The sequence below is a fragment of the Hippoglossus stenolepis genome, chromosome 2 (assembly GCF_022539355.2).
Source record: "Hippoglossus stenolepis isolate QCI-W04-F060 chromosome 2, HSTE1.2, whole genome shotgun sequence".
Taxonomy (NCBI): domain Eukaryota; kingdom Metazoa; phylum Chordata; class Actinopteri; order Pleuronectiformes; family Pleuronectidae; genus Hippoglossus; species Hippoglossus stenolepis.
The window spans coordinates 15,765,556-15,785,713 of NC_061484.1; the positions used below are offsets into that span (position 1 = coordinate 15,765,556).

Consider the following 20,158-nt stretch of genomic DNA (forward strand, 5'->3'; position numbering starts at 1 on the left):
TAATGGCTGCGTAAAAGGCGTTGAAGGTGGCTTGGCGCGAGGGAGCCGTGCGTTGTGTTTTTTTTCCTGGTAATATCCGCCTCATCACCTTGGCCAGTCTCCAGCCAATGCGGGGCAGCAAGGAGTGGCAGCAGCAGGGATCCTTGCAGGCAGGGCCATGAGGGGGAGAGGAGGCGCTGCTGCTGTGTCTTTAAGCTCCAGTGAAATCCACCAGGGAGGTGCGGAGGGGGTGTCTGGGGACGCGCTCAGCCTGATCATTGTGTTAGTGCGCGCTTTACGCAGGCGGGACTTGGGACTCATGTTATTGCAGTGGATGGGATCTGGCGTGTCTTCCGTTTGTTTCTTTTTCTTTATTGTAAGAGCACAGGATGGTTGTTGTTGCAGTTGAGGCGCGTGGAAGAGAGTGAAAGGCTTCATAAACCACCCAATCATGAGGTGCCACTGGGTTGTTTTTGCCTCACATCTTCTTTTGCTGCCACTGAAAGGTAAGAAAACCGCTCCAAAATTACAGAAATCAATGTGATGATGCCAAAATGTTGATTTCGTCGCTCATGGTATGTCTGCCTTCAAATTAATGACATTATTTGATCTCTTTAACTCACAAATAATTATATTTTACTGCTATTACGACAGGGACATGGAAGTATGATATGCCTTTAGTAGAGAGTTTGTGAATAAATTATTCTTGATGCGCTTATCACCTGTTATGATAAGGAAATTTAGTCTTTCCACCACATTTGTCTCTGGAGTCTGTCTTTAAACCAGGATACAGAAATCACTACATTATGTTTTATCACTGACACTATTTGAAGTCCACTAATTCAACTGTTTCAGTTTACTGCAGCTCATAAATACAGTGTTGTTTGTTTAACGTGGTTGAGGTTTACGTTTTTTGTGGTTTAACGGCGCAATCTGCCACCTCAAGTTTACTGATCATATCAGGAGTCATTTGCATAACAACTGTGTCGAGGTGCCGGAGGAGGAGATGCCTTCAGGTCGCGTCAGCAGGCAGGCAGGCAACAGGTGTGTGTGTGTGTGTGTGTGTGTGTGTGTGTGTGTGTGTGTGTGTGTGTGTGTGTGTAATTAATGCATTATTTATCCCACCAAAATAAGAGGATAAGGTTGTGTGGCCTGAGCTCAGCAGCCGGAAAAAGAAGACAGAACGAAAGAAGAGCCACATCTTTAAACACAAACACACACACCCTGCAGCAGTCTGACATCTACCAGCTCGGGCAACTGCCATGAAAACTATTTGTTTAGTCATGTAACAGCCTCAGGTTCTGTGTTAAAACCTTTTTTCCCACTGAGACAAATCCCGGTATTGCCCGCAGATATCAGCTCTAAAACATTACAGCCTGCAAACCCACAGGTATTAGTATAGAGGGGGAGCCTATTTGCCTCCACATGCCTTTCGCCCTGCTGCTTTCCCAGCCCCTGCCAGGCCTGAAGGCACAACAGTCACATGAAAATCCCGATCTTGCAATGGGGCCTATCATGTGGAAAACTGCAACAAAAAAAGAAAGGAAACCTTAGAGGGGGGTTTGGCTTGTTGGGGTTGAACTGAGATGAAAATGTTAGTTTAGTTTACTCATCTTAAGCAAATGGATTTAGGGGCCTTGAGTATTGTGTGATTACTCAGCGGATGGACAGCTCATAAGTATTGATCATGTAATTGAGCTGTGGTGGTTAGATAGCACCCTGTCTTAAGGGGCTCTGTACAAATCAAACCATCCTATTTAACCGTCACATTATTCTCTTTTGTACGCACTGTAGAAATGATGGGATTTGTCAATTGAGTCGATTGAGCTTAAAATCAATTGATCAACAGCATGAAATCTTCAACTTCTAATCAATTCCGTCTGTTCATTTATCATTTAAGTCATTTTCAATCAGAAATATCAAACCCTGTTTTGTAACAGCTTCTCTGTTCGGAGGATTTGCTGCTGTTCCTAACGTCTCTTACACCGACGGTCATAAAAAAAAGCAATTTCATTAAATCGTCTTGAGCTTTTGGAAATTGTAATTAGCATTTTTTTCATTATTTTCTGATATTTCCTCCACTACTCACCTGTTCTGTTTTTGCTCTTTCAAGTGATGAACAGTCAATAATGAATCTACATGAATCTGTTCATCTTTATCCAAACTGAACGCTGAAGCAGCATCCAGGACCACCATACATCAACCATACTGTCTTGCCCTCTGTTCCAGTGTGGTGCGAGCCAGTCATCTCCCCCAGCGGGCCTCACATAGTGGTTCCCAAGAGGGGGAAGCTGGAGCTGCGTTGCCACGACAACACCACAACGCCTGGCGCCCCATCCAGCTTGAGGTGGCAGTGGGAGAGGTCCCGCAGGCTGGAGGGCGAGGTGGAAGATGGCGGAGTAGCTTATGTCAAGGTGCCATCGGTGCAGGGCTTCCACATGGGCCGTTATGTGTGTGTCAACAACAGCACACTGGAACACAGCTCCATCTACGTTTACGTGAAAGGTCGGTTGCTGACGATGGAGGAAGAGGCCTGTGAGTGCTCGTTCAAATATCATCGATTAATCCACAGTCCCGTCTCTCCTTCTTCGCCTCAGATACCCAGAATGCCTTCCAGCGCACCATGGTGAACGTCATCCTGGTGCGTGCAGGTGAGGACTGCACCATCCCCTGTCTTGTGACCGACCCTGAGGTCACACTCCTGGCGTTGGAGACCTGCGATGGACGACCTCTGCCCCTTGATATGAGTTTCCGCAGCAACCTCCAGCGAGGTGTCATCATCAGCAACGTGAGAAAGGAATATGAGGGCTGTTACGTTTGTGTGGGACAGCTGCATGGACTCAAAGTGACATCTACCCAATACACTGTGGATGTACGACTTGGTAAGGAAGATATGATGGATATTTTTTTGTTTTCACGACTATATTTCATGTTGCTGAATTTCATACATGTTTAAGTGGTTCCCCATGTGGCATAGCTGTACTAGATTTCTCACATGGGCAATGATTGAGCTAAAGTAAGTAGAAGAAAGATAGATTGAAAGCTTTATGTGCAGATGCTGAGAGAAATTAAGCAAAGGAAGGGCTTCAGTCATCTTTGCAGAAAGTTATATAATTAGACGTTACTGAAAGGTCAGTGTTAAATCACATGGTTGATTTTTAGCCTAAAAGTAGCTCATCGCTCCGGGAAGTTATTCAGTGAGAAGTAGAGTCAAAGCAATTGCCTTTTCTAAAGTTTTTGGGACCTGAAGCTGCTTTCAGACACGCACTGAATACCAGACATTTTCCTGAAAATTTCCAGAGGGGCTGTATGTGCCAGCCCCCAAGTAAAATGTTCAGAGAATGTGCGAGTGAGCCCATGTGAGAATAGAGCAGGAGAATTCACAGTAAGCACGTGGGCGTTTTGGTGACGTTTCTTTCTCACCATGGACGCAAAACTGAAAAAAACAAAAACAATACGACTATCTCAGGATGGAGAAGAGGTGGAAAACACATAGATCTGAATGGTACGGACATTTTTCTGTTGTGGTAAAACGCCTCTGACCCGGACAATCTCCTGCTGCGTTCTTCTTATGTGAAAGGCAAACTCCAGAAAAATCCAGACACAATATTGCTCATGGTCCTGCCATTGCTTGAAAAACATAAGCAGTTGGTGGGCTGTGTGTGTGTGCGTGTGTGTGTGTGTGGGGGGGTTAATTATTAGAAATGGAACATTGTGTATAATCATCTGAGACTAAGAATAGTTGTGTTTGTGTTTTCAGTGCATTAGAATAAGCCATGTATATAGAGAGTGGGTCCCTAACCTCCGAGTCTGCCATGTTACACTGCCATGTTTCTACAGTAGCCCAGAGTGGACAAACCAAACACTGGCCCTGGAAAGGTTTTTTTTCTCCAACATGCTACGAGGGGTATTCACTTGGTAGTTTGCGAGCTCACGGCTAGATGCCACTACATCCTACACACTCCACCCTCGGTTTTATGCCAACATCTGCTAATTGGCAGTGAAAACAAATTAGAGCTGGAGCTGATTCAATTTCTGTTCAACTCAGTTTCCTGAATGACTTTTTCTAAAAGTTCAATCCACTTTGTAAACAAAAGTCAGCCTGTGGGTTAAGCAAGAAACAGCGATGATCCAACCAAAGAGGACAAGCTGCAGTGAAGTGTTCACAGAGGGACAGATCTCAAGGATTCGTACAATGTTTACTGTAGGGGTCGACTGCTCTGTATCCTCAGGGGTTGTTAAGTTATGGAGGAGATAAAGAGATATAAAGTGACCGATATATGAAACCGATATATGTAAAAATTCAAATCCTGGTGTTAAGATTTACAGTAACTCAAACTTTAACACAAATGGCTACATGAAGTTTATGGACACCCGCTGTGGTGTCTGGGTGTTTCTGTGGTTGTGCTGTGGAAAGTGTACTGTCCCACTTTGTTCATCGCCAGTGTTATTGTGAACTCATAGCACGCTTTTTTAAAACTCTATCTTAATATATAATATTCTATGATCTCTACCCAGTGTTTTTTCTTCATTACAGCAGCTAATCACAGGCTGTATATTTAAACTTTTACTAGTTCTGCCCATGGACTCTTCCTTCTTCTCTTCCACAGTTGTTTACACAACACTCAGATCTGCTGCTTACTTTAGCTTAGTGTTCAAATCCCTCTCCCTGATGTTTATTACAAATTCAGCATCTGGTAGAGGTGACAACAGAAAGGTGCAGCTGCATTAGGGCCGGTGAAGCCAATATTTAAAATTGATTTACTTTAACAGCGGTTAGATTTAAAAAGAAGTATTGATTCCAATGATTATGAAAGAGCTGCAGAATATTGGCTCCGATAATTGTAGAGGGCGACAATCAATGTTTACAGATTGTAGATATTCAGCTGAGAATCATAAGAAGAGAAAATAAAAACCTTTGTTTTTTAGTTCAAATCTAAGATACATGGTTTTTGAGAGGGTTGTCGACAGGAGGTTTGAAGGAAAGAGAATCATGCATCAATAAAGTTGGGATTATTCATCCTCTGGGCCCCATGAATGTTTGTACAATGTTTCAAGCTCCTTTATTAAGTAGATATTTCAATCCAGGCCCATTTATCACCTCTGAAGCCACTGGCAGAACTACAAATCTAGATATGTTTTACCAAAAGGCGTTTAGCTCTTTATTTTTTTCATATGAAGTTTATTAAAATGAAACGTAAACATAAAATCAGTTCCGTTGGACGTCAGTGGAAAGGTGATCATGTTGCTGTTTGTCCTCTGCACTGCATCAGCACTTTCAGTCTGGTCTGCGGTGAGAAGAGGACAGAACAGAGACGAGCTGGGGGGAGTCGTGGCGAGGTGTCCTTTCGAATGATGGAGAGGGAGAGCGAGAACAGAGACGTGAGGGAGGGAGGAGCGGAGGGATTAGAGTGGCCATACTGAACAAAGCTTTGTAACGGTGCATGAAGGCCGCGTTTGGGGTAAATAGAATTAGCGCAGCCTTTATCAAACATTGCAGATTCAACATGGAACTTCTGTGTGTGCAAGTGTCGGCATAGGCACTGTACTTGTGTGTACAGTCATGTGAGTATACATCTGCAATAGTGGGTGTTTGTGCACTAATTAAACATTTTCTGCCATTAAAGACACAGAAGTAACATCAAATATACATTTTTAATGTTTTTATTTTAGTATGAAGTCATCCTATTTAGTTTCAGCAGCATTTTGATTAAATATTTACCATGCTCTTTAATCCAAAGTGATGTACAATGATTATAGGAATACTATACACCACAATAAAATAGTTTCGGTCTCATGAATAACTTTCTTCGAGAAGTGCAAAGGTCATGCCCCACGTGACCCCGTTATTTAATGTCCTGGAAATAAATATAGTAAGAGCAAGATGGTGGATGGTTTTTATGAGTGTGCTGGTTTGGATGAGGTCCCCAACTGGACCAGTTGTGACAATGTCACTTTTCCATTTCTCGATCCAGTTCCGTTGGTGCCTCCGGTGATCACGCTGTCCCAGAAAGACATCGTCATCTTGAGGAAGGGAGAGCAGTTTGCTCTGACCTGTAGCTCCACCAACGTCAACCCAGAGTTCAGCCTCAAGTGGAACTTCCCTTCATCAGCGGTGAGATCGATGTAGGGATTGATTCTCAAAAAAGACTGGTTGTCCTCTGTGTCCATGACTGGGTGGCGGACTCTACCTTTTATATAGCTTTTATACTTTAGGCTGAAGTGAGATGTATTTTTAGGGCTGTAGCCAGAGTCCATATCAAATCCGCATCTGCCTGCACCCTCAAAGGTCCACACCAGACCCAACCCTTTACCTGCAATTAACTCCAAGTCAAATCCGGATCTGCCCAGAGTTAACATATGATCCATGACCTGACTCCTCACCTGTGATTAAAAACTTGTGCTACATACACACTAACTCACATCAACTGGGTTATGGCCTAGTTCTACCAGCAGGTAACCGACCCAGTACAGACTCTGGCTTTAGCTATCACAGAGATGACTGAGGTTATTTTGTGATAATGTTTTCTAAGGCAAAAGCTTAATAAAATTAGATTAAAAAAAATCTACTACTATAACAAGTCTGACCTGAGCAGTTTTGAAACAACATTTTGATTTAAGTTCTTTAAATGACCTCAGTATATCTGAAATTCTGGCTCCTGCCCTCGATTTTTTTGAAGTAGTAAAATTAATACTTAAGCATGATGCATTCAAAGCACTGGATCTGTGTGATGTTACCTGTTGCACCGCTCACCTTTGTCCCTGATGTCCTGCAGCATCCTAATGAATCTCAGGCCTCGCACATCCTGTCCGGCTCCCGTGGTTATCAACGCGGCACGACGCTCTTAATCACAGGCGTCGACCAATCAGACTCAGGCACCTACCGCTGCTACGCCCACAATGAGAGAGGCTCCAGTGATGTAAAGCTGCAGCTGGACATCCGTGGTGAGTATAAGGAAAGCGCATTAACCTTAAAGTTTGTCTAGTTTAGATTCCCTAACACAAACCTTTCACTCACCGAGATAAACACCCTCACAATCTTCTCAGCCTTTTACCACACCAGAGTGGGTATATGTCAAACATGAACCCATTTTTTATATAGATGATATATCACCAGATACATGGATGGTTTACTGAATAGACTTAATGGACCTAATGGAAACCTTAGGGGCTACGGAGTCAATGGGCCAGAGCCTCACAATCCCTACTAATGAGACATCCACAAAAACAATTAAAACTACCACAAAGAGACACAAAACAACTACAAAGATACTTAAAATGACGACAAAACAAACACACCTTTGAGTCTGGGGCCCTGCTCCTGTGTCGGAGGGGTCCAGGGGTGCAAAATCTGTTCACTCACATTGAAAGTTGATGATACATTAAAAAATGAAAATTCAACTTTCAACTTGACATGACCTTTTCTTAAAATGTGGCTTTGATTAATTCAGGCTGAAATGTTAATTTGAATTCTCATGCAGCTAATCAGATTCTTCAGCTGCGGTTTGAGAATTGTTTTTTTTAATCCTGGATGAATTTATCTTGCCCTCACACTTTAAATGAAGGCAAAACAAGTTGACAGTTGAAACGGAGATCCTGCATGAGTCAGCTTGTGTCGGGAACCCTCCCATCATGCACTTGCTCAATACACTCCTTCACTGTGTGTTCCTCTGTTGCTATTGGTGTCATTTGTTTGATATCGTGCTCCACCATGTTTCCACTGTGTCCACAATGATAAATTAGGAATCAACAGTTAATGTGTTGAAACTAAAAGTAATTCCTGGATCCGCCCCCTGATTCGGATCTAAAATGTAATGGGTTATTTTCTGGCTCATACCAAATCATGCCAACAACTTACCTTAAAGGGGACATAGCATGCAAATTCCACTTTGTTAGTGCTTCTACAGGTTAATGTGGGTATCTGGCATGTCTACCAACCCAAAAACTCGGGGAAAAAAAACACTTGCGCGTTTTGTTATGGTTCCTCTAAGTCAGAAACGTCATGCTTGAGCGACTCGATTGAGCTTCCTGGGTTTTGTGTCGTAACAAGGTACTGGAAGTCTCCCTACATGGTCTTGGCCCACCCCCCCCACCCCCCCCATCATTTTATATATCATTTTGTTGCTCTGATTGTGGGGGAATGTAGGTAATCACTAACTAAAAAGAAAATAGAGCATTGAGATAAACAAGAAGATTAAGCCTCTCCTGCAAGAAATTGGATATATTTATTTACTTATTGGAGTTATAAAATCCTTTTCCTTGATGCATATTTCTGTTCTCCAGATCAGGGGTTCATCACCATGAAAGGAAGTCCAGGTCCGGTCCAGGCGGATGTCAAAGAGGGGGAGAGCCTGAGCCTCAGAGTAGAATTAGACGCCTACCCTTCACCCAGCTCTCTGTCCTGGTCTTACAACGGCAAGCGGCTCCTCAACACCACGGAGCACGTCATCACCATCCACCACCGCAAATACAGGTAGAGGAAGTTTACAGAGCGCCAAAGGGATCCCCCGTAAATACACCTGAGGAACTGATTCTGAAATGTACGATTGTCTCATCAGATACATCAGCGAGCTGAGACTGGTGAGGGTCCTCGGCTCGGAGGGCGGGATCTATAAGTTCTCAGCCAGTCACGAGGATGCATCTGTCGATCATTCATTCCACGTATACGTCAGCAGTAAGTCACTCTCACACTAGACCCTTGTGTTTAATTAGAGCACAATTTTTAAAAGGTTGTGAAAGTGTCTAAAAACAGGTCACAAATCCACTGATGGGTTACGTGACAGCTCATTTGTTCTCCAGGTGGTTTGGATAAACAGTAGCACAAATGAAGCATCGCGTTAGTTCATGCAGGACAAGTAGTCATGTGCTCAGCTGTCATAAGCTGTCAGCTACGGATCACCACATCACTGGTCACTCACCAATCACAGCCCTTTCTCTCAACAAAGCGGTCCCTTTAAATACGACCTCCTCCTCACTGATCCCTGCTCAGCTAAACTTGCCTCCACCACCCCAGCCTCCAGCCTTTAGCATGAGTCCAACCATGTATCTTGCCTGCTTCGCCCACTGAGGGGTGTTTTGCACGTGTTCCCTGTTTTATCTTAGCATGCTGCTTGGCTAATCCAGGGAACATCCAAAGAATAGAGCCATCCACGCCTAGCATAACAGTATTCCCATTTGTGCAATAAATAAAACATGACAAAGTGTTCCTGACTGAAATATGAATATCTTACCAGTATCTACTGTATGGCACGTACTATGTGTTATACACCTGTGTCTCTGTGTTGTCTCTGCAAGGTAAGCCTGTTATCATTGCTCAGGAGGGGCCTGTTGATGGACAGGTGCGCTGCATAGCTGCAGGTTATCCAGTGCCGAAAATCACCTGGTATTTCTGTGAGCTGCCCCACACCAGGTATACTAAAGAAAAAAACATATTACAATACTTTTATAAAAATGCTTTGTTTACGTGATCAAATTGTTTACATTAAAAATAAGGTCGTAAAGACGATGACACACAGCTACTCTGATGAGCTGGAAGTAAACCTAATGATGTCTTTAATGCTTTGTTTTGTTGTTCTACCAGCTGGAGACTGTCCTCATGTTTTCCAATCATGTTGTCGTTTACAAATGATTAGCAATCCTGATCAGTCTCATTAGTCTCATTTGCAATCAGACAAACAAACCTAACTGTGTATTGTCTGTTGCGCCGCAGTCATTTGTGAATCTCGTCTGAGATAATTGATTGATTTATCACTAATATAGTCAAGGAAAACAACAAGGGACTTTCTTTTCTTTCAAGAAACATTTTATTTTCCCCCCAGGTAATTATCCTGTAAAAACGAGAAAAAAACAACATGGTTATTCTGAGATAATTAACCCTTAATCTCAAGATAACTGATAAAATTTGATTATTTTGCGACGATGGCTGCACTCGCCTTCTGTACATTTTAATGAGGGTCTTTGGTTTTAATAATCTAAGATATTGTCTGACACAATTTCAATAAAGAGATAAAGAGAAACCATGGGGTCCTGTTAGTGTTAAAATGAGGTGTGTCAGGTGCATTGCTGGCACATTGCATTCTCATCACAGTGGAAATTCCTTTTGTGCTTTGGAAAAACAAAACCCTGTTCTAAAGTCAGTGGTGCAGAATTTCACAGTTTTACAATATGCACCTGCATAGGTGTGTGCACTGAAACTGTTTCCTCTGCAAAGAAGAAATCAATCTCGCTACTTGGTAAATCCATCATTATAATACCAATCTGCCGAGGTGCAAGCTCACCTGACAGGCAAAAGGGATCCATGACTAATGACTTCTGAGTCGGCACCTGGAGCAGCAACAACTGTTAAACTAACAAAAGTGGATTTGGACACACCCTAAATGTACTTATGCTGTGTTCTTTAGACCATGAACATAGAGAGTTAAAATGCAGCCCGGAAATAAAAGATTTTTTTTAAAGAACAGCATCCAGGGACTTGGTTGGTCAGATAAGATAACGTAAGAATTTGGGAAATAAAGTAATTTTGATATTGGAAAACGAAAGTGACAAAAGTGAGAAAAAAGAGGGAAAAAACGGCAGAAATTCACTAGTATGAGTGATGAATACAAGAAAAACATTATTGGCCAGGGGTGTGAAAATGCTTATACTGTGAACAAGTAAAGACTGTGGTGGGCCGGCCTTAGAAGAGGATTGAAAGACAGAAACAGCTGATGACGCTAACGTCCACTAACTCAACTGGATTAATTAGCATTAATTAGTGTGGGATATTCTCCATCTCGTACGATGTTCTAAAATGGGATAGTGTTTAGTTTAAAAAGGCAAAGAGGTGTTGATGTCTGATTTACTGAGCGGGCCACATGGCTTTCATAGTACTGCCATACAAGCCAGTAGCCAGTCAGATTTACCTTTAGCATCTGCGTTCCCTCCAATTCGGCCTGTATTGTTGATTACAAGGCCAAAACCCTTGATGACGCTAAGGTGAACAACTGAAGTTACGTCCATGTACATCCGCTGGTGGCAGCTAACACATGCTAACATATACTGGTCGCCTTCAAACGTATACAAGGGATATTCACCATCTTGTCCTATATTCTAAAAAGGAAATTGTATAAAACAGTGACCTCCACCAACTTTATAACCTTTCAACAGGTGCTCACACCTGCCGAATGCCACCCAATCGGAGACTCCGGATGTTGCCATGGTGACAGAGTCCTCGTTTGGTAGGAGCGAGGTCGAGAGCCGACTGAACGTTAGCAAGGAGCACGCACATTACCACACCCTGGAGTGTGTGGCGAGTGCGGAGGGGGAAGAGGCCTACACGCTGTTCTCCATCAGTGGTACAATGCTGAATCTATAACTCTCACTCACACACACACACACACACACACACACACACACACACACACACACACACACACACACACACACACACACACACAGTAGAGAACAGAGTAGAGGCTCTGCTGCCTGTATGCAGATATTAATCTCATTTGTACGACGCCACAGAGACTGTTGCATCGGTACACACATAGTAAACAAACTCAATGACACGCAGCCACGCGAACCCCTTGACCCTGTGTCTGCTGGGGCCAGGTGTGTGGATACTGGGTGCAGATTGAATAAGATTAGTGTATGCTGACTATGCAGGCTGGGATTATATGATGTAGCCTTGCTAATCCTTCTCACGCAAACAAACACCACTGCCGCAGCTGTCTGTCTTAAAGCAGGGGGTAAAGGATGTGATCATGTGTCTGTGTGTCTGTGTGTGCGTGCGTGCGTGCGTGCGTGCGTGCGTGCGTGCGTGCGTGCGTGCGTATGGGTAATGACCAGTAAAATGTTGTTTATTCTTAAAGCTGGGTGTGATTTCTGATCGTGGGTTCTCTGGTTGGTGTGTTTTTCCTCAGAACGCATCGTCCCCCATAAACTCTTCACTCCTCTTCTCACCGGCATGGTGACGACTGGCATCTTACTCAGCCTCATTCTGCTGGTGCTCCTTTATAAGTACATGCAGGTAATAGAGGAAATAAATCACACACATGCAGCACATATCATTACGGTTATGAATTATTTTAATCTTGGGGAAACAGGGGTAATAAATCGTATACATCAAATACATCTGTTGCCATTAATCCCATTCAAATCCATAAAAGTTTATAGACATCCATATTAAATCTCCAACATCTAGCAGCATTGATATGCAGTTTGCGTCGTAGAAAAATAAATAGCTGCAACAGCTTTTTGTCATTCGCTGATGACACGGGCCTCCATGTTGTTTGTCGTATGTTAAAGTTAGAGGAGATCAGACTAGTTCTTGTGCCACATGTGGAAATGATGTTCTGCAGATCGTCCGTTTTAATCAACATGAATGTGTCCTCATGAAACTCAAATGAATCAATCATCCATTTAGCGAGCAGACATGCAGTTAAAGGCCTTTTTGACATCATGATCACGCCTCGAGCCATTAATGCCCCCCCCCCCACGGCATGCTGCTCCAATTACATTTAGATGAATCAGAGCCCTCGAGAACTAGTATATGTATCCACAGTGGGATCGTCAGGGGAAAGACTTATAGTGCAGTGAGTAATCTGAAAAATGGATAGAAGGGCGATGAGAAAAACCAAAGATGAGAGCCCAATGATCATGCAGTCACATGGAGAATATCTCATACCTGTGCCAAGGCCCAATAGTCCCCTTATGAAACCACATTTTAATTCACTAGATCCAGATTTTTATTTAAATCAGCCCCAACAACCAGTTCCCCAAATCATACCTGACAAACCACACAAATCTCACAATGTTAAAGAAAGTGAAATAACTTTCCTGGATCCGCCCCCTGATCCGTGCAGCACCAAAATTGAATGAGTTCTTCCCTGACCCTCATCCCATCTTTCCACCAGTGGAAATCAATCCAGTAGTTTTTGAGTAATCTTGTTTACAAACAAATGCTGACGTCCTTGGTGAAGGCAACAATGTCAGGAAACTGGTCTAAATCATTTTCTCTGCATAAATCCCTGCCCCCCCTCTCTCTCTCTCTCTCTCTCTCTCTCTCTCTCTCTCTCTCTCTCTCTCTCTCTCTCTCTCTCTCTCTCTCTCTCTAAACTTCCACAGAAACCAAAGTTTCAAATCCAGTGGAAGGTCATCGAGAGTATCCATGGCAACAATTACATATATATTGACCCGACGCAGCTGCCGTACGACTCCAAATGGGAGTTTCCTCGACAGAAGTTGCGCTTTGGTATGACAGGTTGCTTAGTCATGAACAGTATATGTTTTCATTGTGAGAAGACACATGTGCAGACTCAGTGCGCAGTCTCATTATTGTTTGTGTTTGTCTGCTCCTGAAGGTAAAACCCTGGGCTCTGGGGCCTTTGGAAAGGTGGTGAGGGCCACAGCGTACGGACTCTGCTCTGCAGATACTGTTACAACTGTCGCTGTTAAGATGCTCAAACGTAAGTCTGTCCCATAGTAGTACGTTGTGGGAAGAGTAACTAATGAGATTTACTCAAGTACTGCACTTAAAGAGTAACTTAACATCCAGCTAAAAGAAAGCTGTGATTTGCTGCCCTCTATGGGTGAAAGCTTCAGGCTTTCACTGATAGGTGTGGTCAGAAATGCGATCTAGGGCACGGTCACACATAATCGAATGTAGCTGTGGCGAACCTTCACCTCCCGTTCACTTCCATTATTCTGTGCGAGCGAAGCGTCAAATCTCACTATAAATAAAACTCCACCTTGACCAGCCACACTATTAAAATGTGGAATACACCCTGATGCATCAGAGCTAACACTCTGATAATGTCATACACAGTAATGTATCGTAACAAGGGTGTTTAATAGAGTGTTTTTAAATTGCTGTGTTGGGTGTATAAATGTCGTGATGATCTCATCTCAGCCAATGCTCACTCCACGGAGAAGGAGGCGCTGATGTCAGAGCTGAAGGTCCTGAGTTACCTTGGAAACCACGTGAACATCGTCAACCTGCTGGGAGCCTGCACTGTCGGAGGTTAGTTAGTTCACTCACCAGAGAAACTCACACGTGAGGGGGTTTTGGTGTCGGGGTTTCTTTAGGGTGTGGAACCTGTTAATGGTGTATCTGCGCTCTGACTCTATTACCTCACTTGTCTTTTATTAAAAATCAGATAGTGGATAGTGAGTATGGAGCAGCTCAGATATGAGGACATGATGCACTTTGACTGGTCACAAATTTAGCATCCAGTCAATCGATATTATCCACCCGTCTGGCCCTTAGCATCGATTATAGTGCAGCATTTAGATTGGATGGCACGCAAACATGCACGGGTTTGTTGTTAGTGAGAAACGCTGAACACTTGAGATGTTTTCCGTGAGGATGTTCTGAAGCGTTAAATAAAAACTAAACTAAAAACAAGATACTGACACACATTTGTTCAACATGTTTAACACAGAGATCAGCCTCCTGACATCACACGCATGTCTTTTTCTTCTCTTGTCTAATTATTGCAGCTTTGTGTTTCTCTGTCATTGTTAAACGCTGTCATGTAGTTTTAAAATCCCTGATCGAGATTTCATTTCTTTCTTCTTTTTTTTTTTTATTGCTGCCAGGCCCAATTTTGGTGATCACGGAGTACTGTTGCTATGGCGACCTCCTCAACTTCCTGCGCCGAAAGCGAGAGTCCTTCCTCAATTCCCAAGTTGGTGATGGTTACTATCGCAACGTCTTAAACCGAACTGAGTCTACAAGGTGTGTATGTGTGTGTGTGTGTGTATTCCTGATAGTAATTGCTATAACAACTGATGTCTATAAACGGCACTTACACGTGTGTGATTGTGTAGCAGCAAGGTGGCCGGTACAGGATACATGCCGATGCGTCCCTCTGAGAAAGAACGGTCCTCACAGTCAGGTAGAAAAACCTCTGATTCTCTATTTCCTGTCATTTTTGAAAGCCTGGTTTCATTTACTAAAGATGGCATCGCAAATGTTTTTTTTCCTAGATGATGTAGAGGAGCTGTCTCTGGACGCTGAAGATCTCCTCAGCTTCTCCTACCAGGTGGCCAAAGGGATGGAGTACATCACTTCCAAGAATGTAAGTGTTTTATAGACTTGTTTTAATATTCATAGAGCCGTTACAGAAGATGCTGCTGCTGGTTTATAAAGCACATTATTATGGCTCAGGGCCAACACACTGTAGATTGTCCGCTTTAGTAATGTTCATACAGTCAGAACTAAACACTGTGGAGCTGCATTTATGATAAGCAGATTGTGTAGATACCACTGCAAACAGATGAAAGCAGCTTCCTCACAGTCTAAACTCTTTCTTTTACTTTTAAATTAAAACCAGCTTGTCTTTTTCTCTGCCTTGGAATGTTTTCCCACACTGCACTTTACTTCTCTTATTAAATCAGCCTATTTATCTGTTCATGTCTAGACTATAATTACCGTGAAATGGTAAAACTTGAAGGCTCGACTATTCTTCTTTAATATATTTTTTACATTCATTAACGTGGTAGGCACCTTGTGGCCTGTGCTTTCTGTTTAACACTTGACATAAATACTTCCACTCCTGTATATAACAATGTAAATACAATGCTTACTGGATGTGACTTTTTATTTTTATTTGATTTCATTAATTTTGTAGGGACAGTGCATATAAATAACTAAATAAAAAATGCCAGAGTAAGTCAAGAGGCACATTTTCATCTGTGCCTCTAAATATGGCACATATAAAGTTGTCATTCTAAAATCAAATCACAAAATGAAATCTATTGTTGACACCCTGATGAAGAAAGTTCTGCAGCCGTATCTCCTTCTGTGCCAGGCTAATTGATAATACACTTAACAGATGAATAGCACGTAATGATATAAGCTACTTAATTTAAATGAAACAAGTGCCCCCGGGTACAAACAGTTTTAATTCCGAGCGCTGAGCCTGAGCCTCAGCAGCAGCACTTTCTTTAAGCTATAAATAAAACTGAGTTAATATCAGAACATACATGTGTGTAATGTTCTTCCAGATGAGTATTAACATAAACTGTATCTTCTCTCATACAAACAGTTTTTACAGTGCTCTTGTAAAAACTGCCTCATGGTCTCTGCTTTAGTTTGTCTTTTCATTGTCAGACATATTGTGTCAGTGCATTTTTGTAATTTGTGACGTGCTGCCAGTTTGGCTTTTGTGTTTGTAACAAGTTTTTACTCGCCTGATTTGCATGTGTTTGCTGTGTGCCACTCACCCATTCACTGCAGAGACCGGTTACAATGTCAACACTCCTTGTTTGTGTTTGTGTGTGTGTGTGTGTGTGTGTGTGTGTGTGTGTGTGTGTGTGTGTGTGTGTGTGTGTGTGTATGTAGTGTATTCACAGAGATCTGGCAGCCAGAAACATTCTGCTGACTCACGGCAGGGTGGCTAAGATCTGTGACTTTGGGTTGGCACGAGACATCACCACTGATGCCAGCTACGTGCTGCGGGGAAATGTAAGTCTCTCTGACCTACCTACCTAACTTCCTTCCTTCCACGTACCTACCTATCTACCTACCTGCCTACATATACACATCATATATATACATATATACAGTATGTGTGTGTGTATATATATACATGGATACTTCAAACGCACAAGGTAATTCACTATTCCAAAATAAAGCACTAGCCTTCCTTCCTTCCTTTTTCTAACATAATTCTCACAGTTCCAGAATAATTCACTTATCAAACTAATCCATGTAGTGACCTTGAGTCCAAACCCTCTCAAGGTCCTTTTTTGCAGATTTCTCAGCCTCAGCTCAGTCTCCATATGCAAATACACTTGCAGAGCATGGACATGCACTATTTGAAAGTGAAAAGGCATTCTACATTGTCCTCACGTCTCTTCCTCCTGCAGGCTCGTCTGCCGGTCAAATGGATGTCTCCAGAGAGCATCTTCGACTGTGTCTACACCTTTGAGAGTGATGTGTGGTCCTATGGCATCCTGCTCTGGGAAATCTTCTCCCTGGGTAACATTTCCAGTCAAAGCTTTGCTGTTGCATCTGTTTTATAACGTCTGAGCCATTATTATAATCCATTTCAGTGGACAGGGGGCCGTACTAGATGCTCTGATGATGCTCCTCAGCAACATCACTTAGTGGAGTGAATCATGCACAATAATATTGATTCTGATGCACACTGCAGCTCTAGAAATCCCATTGTAGCTCGAGGTATCGTCATCATTATAATCCATGACACAGTTTTTTAAGTGTGATCATATTGTGTGTTGATGTTCCAGGTAATAGCCCGTACCCAGGGATGCAGGTGGGCTCAGAATTTTATAGGAGGATTCAAGAGGGCCACAGGATGACTCGGCCTGAAATTGCTCCCGTTGAGTTGTAAGTGTTCCTATTTGAGGATTATAAACAAGCATGCGATCAATCATTAATTTCCATAGTGTTACCGAGTAGTTTTGTTCGACCTTCACACCCACACTGAAGAAGTAGAAACCAGTGAAATCCTTTTTTCCATTTTTGCTCATCACTTTAATGATTAATTAAACATCAAAATAGTTGCCAGGTCATTTTCTGGTAATCGACCAATTGAATAAATGAAAAACTGATTCAGCTGTAACTATAACCGGTCTCTCTCTTATTATGACAATGAACACACTATGAACTAGCATATGAATAAATAAACTTTTTTGAATTTTATTCATTTTTATTGTGGTGGCTATTCAAAATGTTCACCTGCTGTTTTACCTTCACCAAGGAGGTTATGTTTTCATCTGCAAGTGTTTGTTTGTTTATTAGTTTTCACGATTATGCAAAAAGTACTGAATTGATTTCTATGAAATTCTTTGGAGGGGTGGGGCCTGGCCCAAGGAGGAACCAATCAAATTTAAGTTTAAAAAATCAGTGGCTCCAGGATTTTAACGTTAACATGGTGAGATAGGCTTTTAGCCTTGGCTGAGATTAGTCTAATTTGACAAAGCATAAAAAGGTGTCACAATTTACAAATAGAAAGGAGCAGGAAGCAGACAAAAATGTTGTTAAACAAAATAGTAAATGTATGAATGAATGAATTTGGGAAAAGATGTATAGCCACCAGCTTTAAATGTCTTTCTTTAGGCAGTATTTTAATCCCTTTGTCAAAAACTAACCCGTCGTTCCTCTGTAGGTATGACATGATGCTGTCTTGTTGGAACCACGATCCTCTGAAGAGGCCGTCCTTCAGGAAACTGGTGGAGAGGACTGAACTACTACTGTCCGAAAACACCAAGAACGTAAGTATGTAAGAAACGATAGAATTACTCATGTTATTTCCTTTAAAATATAAAAGGTTATTGTTTGGCATATTGTCTTTATTACAGAATGACAATTAGAACGTCTTTAAACCACAAATATGGGTTTTAGTCTGTTTGTTTGTTTGTTTTCAGGTGTACCTGACGCTGAGTAACGCACCGGGTCGTTCAGAGCAGCAGAGGGCGTCCTCACGGAGGCTGAGCTCTGTCTGCAGCACCACAGCACCCACCCAGCCTTTACTGCAGAGCACGGCTGACGTCTTCCTGGATTACGTCTAACACACGCACGCACACACACACACACACTAACATGCACTTACACAAAGCTAAGAAATCCACAACCCCCTCCTCCCTCATCATTTTGTCCTTTTACTGCACAAAGTACATGAGCCAAACACACTGTAGGCTACTAACATGTTCACTCATACTAACGCTCCAATACTGGCCTTCCTGCCACACACACACACACACACACACACACACACACACACACACACACACACACACACACACACACACACACACACACACACACACACACACACACACACACACACACACACACACACACACTGTATATATACAATGCTGCACTGAGCTCCAAGTATTGACCTCTATCTAATCTTCCCATTGGCGTATTGATCTCTGTGGTAGGTATTTTAGGTGCATGTCTATATCAAGCAGACTCGAGCACTGACCATCAGATACATCAGCAGCGGGAGACATTTTGGCTCACATTCAGCCTTTGATCACATCTTTAAATGCTTTGGGGACAACAGACAGCAGAGTTGTGGCTTTGAATACTGTGACTTATATGAAACTAATTGGTGTTTTGCTGTATATGTATTTTAGGGATAGCTTTAGTTTGGTCTCTTTAGCGAAGCCACTGTGGCCACGTGACCGTGTGCTCTTTTTACTTGATTTATGTCAAACATGTATGCAATGTAAATACAATAGAGATGTGCCTTTAGATTTTTGTTTTTGTTTTGAAACACTGAATGATGCATTTGGTAATGACACAGTTGTTGTGGTGAGGGCAGCCAAAGCAGAGCTAATGTACACTGGTTTTGAGGTTCTTGCAGTTTTGATACAGTTGGTTGACTTGTGATAATAAAGTACCTGTGATGGTAGAACGACTGGAGCGCGTCCGATTCCTTTGTCATTTTTATGCTTTCGAGTTTTCTGTCCCCCCCCTCGAGCATAGACTTGAAACATGGATGACATGACTGCTTCCCAAAAGTGAAGCCAAAGCATCTTGAGGTCATAAATTCCACCTCCTCCATGTTAGTGGATGGGATCTCAACCAAACTAAAAAGTCAAATTTATAATCATGATAATAATCATTTTAGGTAGTTCACACTGATGCTTGTTCAAGTGCTGTTTTTTCCAGTAAGTTTGCTTTTAATCAGTTATTTGATGCTATAAAAATAAGGGGACATTTGACATCGACAGTTGAGAGAGACTCACCAAGTACCTCGCTAACCCGACTCCATCCACTGCTACTGTGCAGACTCTGGCTCCAAATGTGCAAGATGGCCGCCTTCGTATCTGGGATATTTTGGCTTCATTTCTGGATAGTGGGAGGAAGCGGAGACACAGCGTTCATCTTTATTTACACTGTCTTGAGAATTCACGCTATCTCAGGAACACCATGAGGGAATTGGGTGAAATGGGCACTTGAACTCAAAGGTCAAAGATTTGTTAATCAATATTCAACATAAACGGCTTACTGGATAAAATGATGACTTGATGACGTTTTATTTCTAAAAAGTCAATGATTATATTCACTGCTACATCATAAAAACATGCAAAACACCTCATATATCATAACTGAGGAAGAAGTGGAAAGTCTGGTCCTGTTTTTGTGACACAAGACTTCCATGACCACAATCTGTACCATGACCATTATTGAGCTAAAGGCTAATGTCACCATGATAATAAA

The 20,158-nt window shown here is 42.4% G+C and overlaps 1 protein-coding gene across 3 annotated transcripts; it reads left to right on the top strand.

The window, feature by feature from the left end:
* On the top strand, positions 1–19,357 carry kitb (KIT proto-oncogene, receptor tyrosine kinase b). 3 transcript variants are annotated; one of them, XM_035147115.2, is made up of 21 exons: positions 1–485; positions 2,209–2,484; positions 2,577–2,861; positions 5,955–6,094; positions 6,756–6,924; positions 8,263–8,452; positions 8,538–8,653; positions 9,274–9,388; positions 11,125–11,312; positions 11,880–11,986; positions 13,084–13,210; positions 13,320–13,424; positions 13,868–13,978; positions 14,557–14,695; positions 14,788–14,855; positions 14,947–15,038; positions 16,304–16,426; positions 16,831–16,942; positions 17,212–17,311; positions 18,093–18,202; positions 18,352–19,357. In XM_035147115.2, exons 1-21 carry the CDS (start codon positions 431–433, stop codon positions 18,369–18,371), a joined length of 2,748 nt encoding a protein of 915 aa, XP_035003006.1. In that variant the 5' UTR covers positions 1–430; the 3' UTR covers positions 18,372–19,357. The 3 variants fall into 3 exon arrangements, with proteins under 3 accessions (XP_035003006.1, XP_035002987.1, XP_035002996.1); XM_035147096.2 differs by having other exon boundaries at positions 7–485; positions 18,093–18,198; XM_035147105.2 differs by having other exon boundaries at positions 7–485; positions 14,791–14,855; positions 18,093–18,198.
* Positions 19,358–20,158: the final 801 nt, after the last annotated feature.

Coding starts and splice junctions, on each gene's coding strand:
- kitb (XM_035147096.2), top strand. CDS start 431: ATGAGGTGCCACTGGGTTGTTTTTGCCTCACATCTTCTTTTGCTGCCA. Junction 14,696..14,787: donor AACCGAACTGAGTCTACAAG/GTGTGTATGTGT, acceptor GTGATTGTGTAG/CAGCAAGGTGGCCGGTACAG. Junction 14,856..14,946: donor AGAACGGTCCTCACAGTCAG/GTAGAAAAACCT, acceptor TTTTTTTCCTAG/ATGATGTAGAGGAGCTGTCT.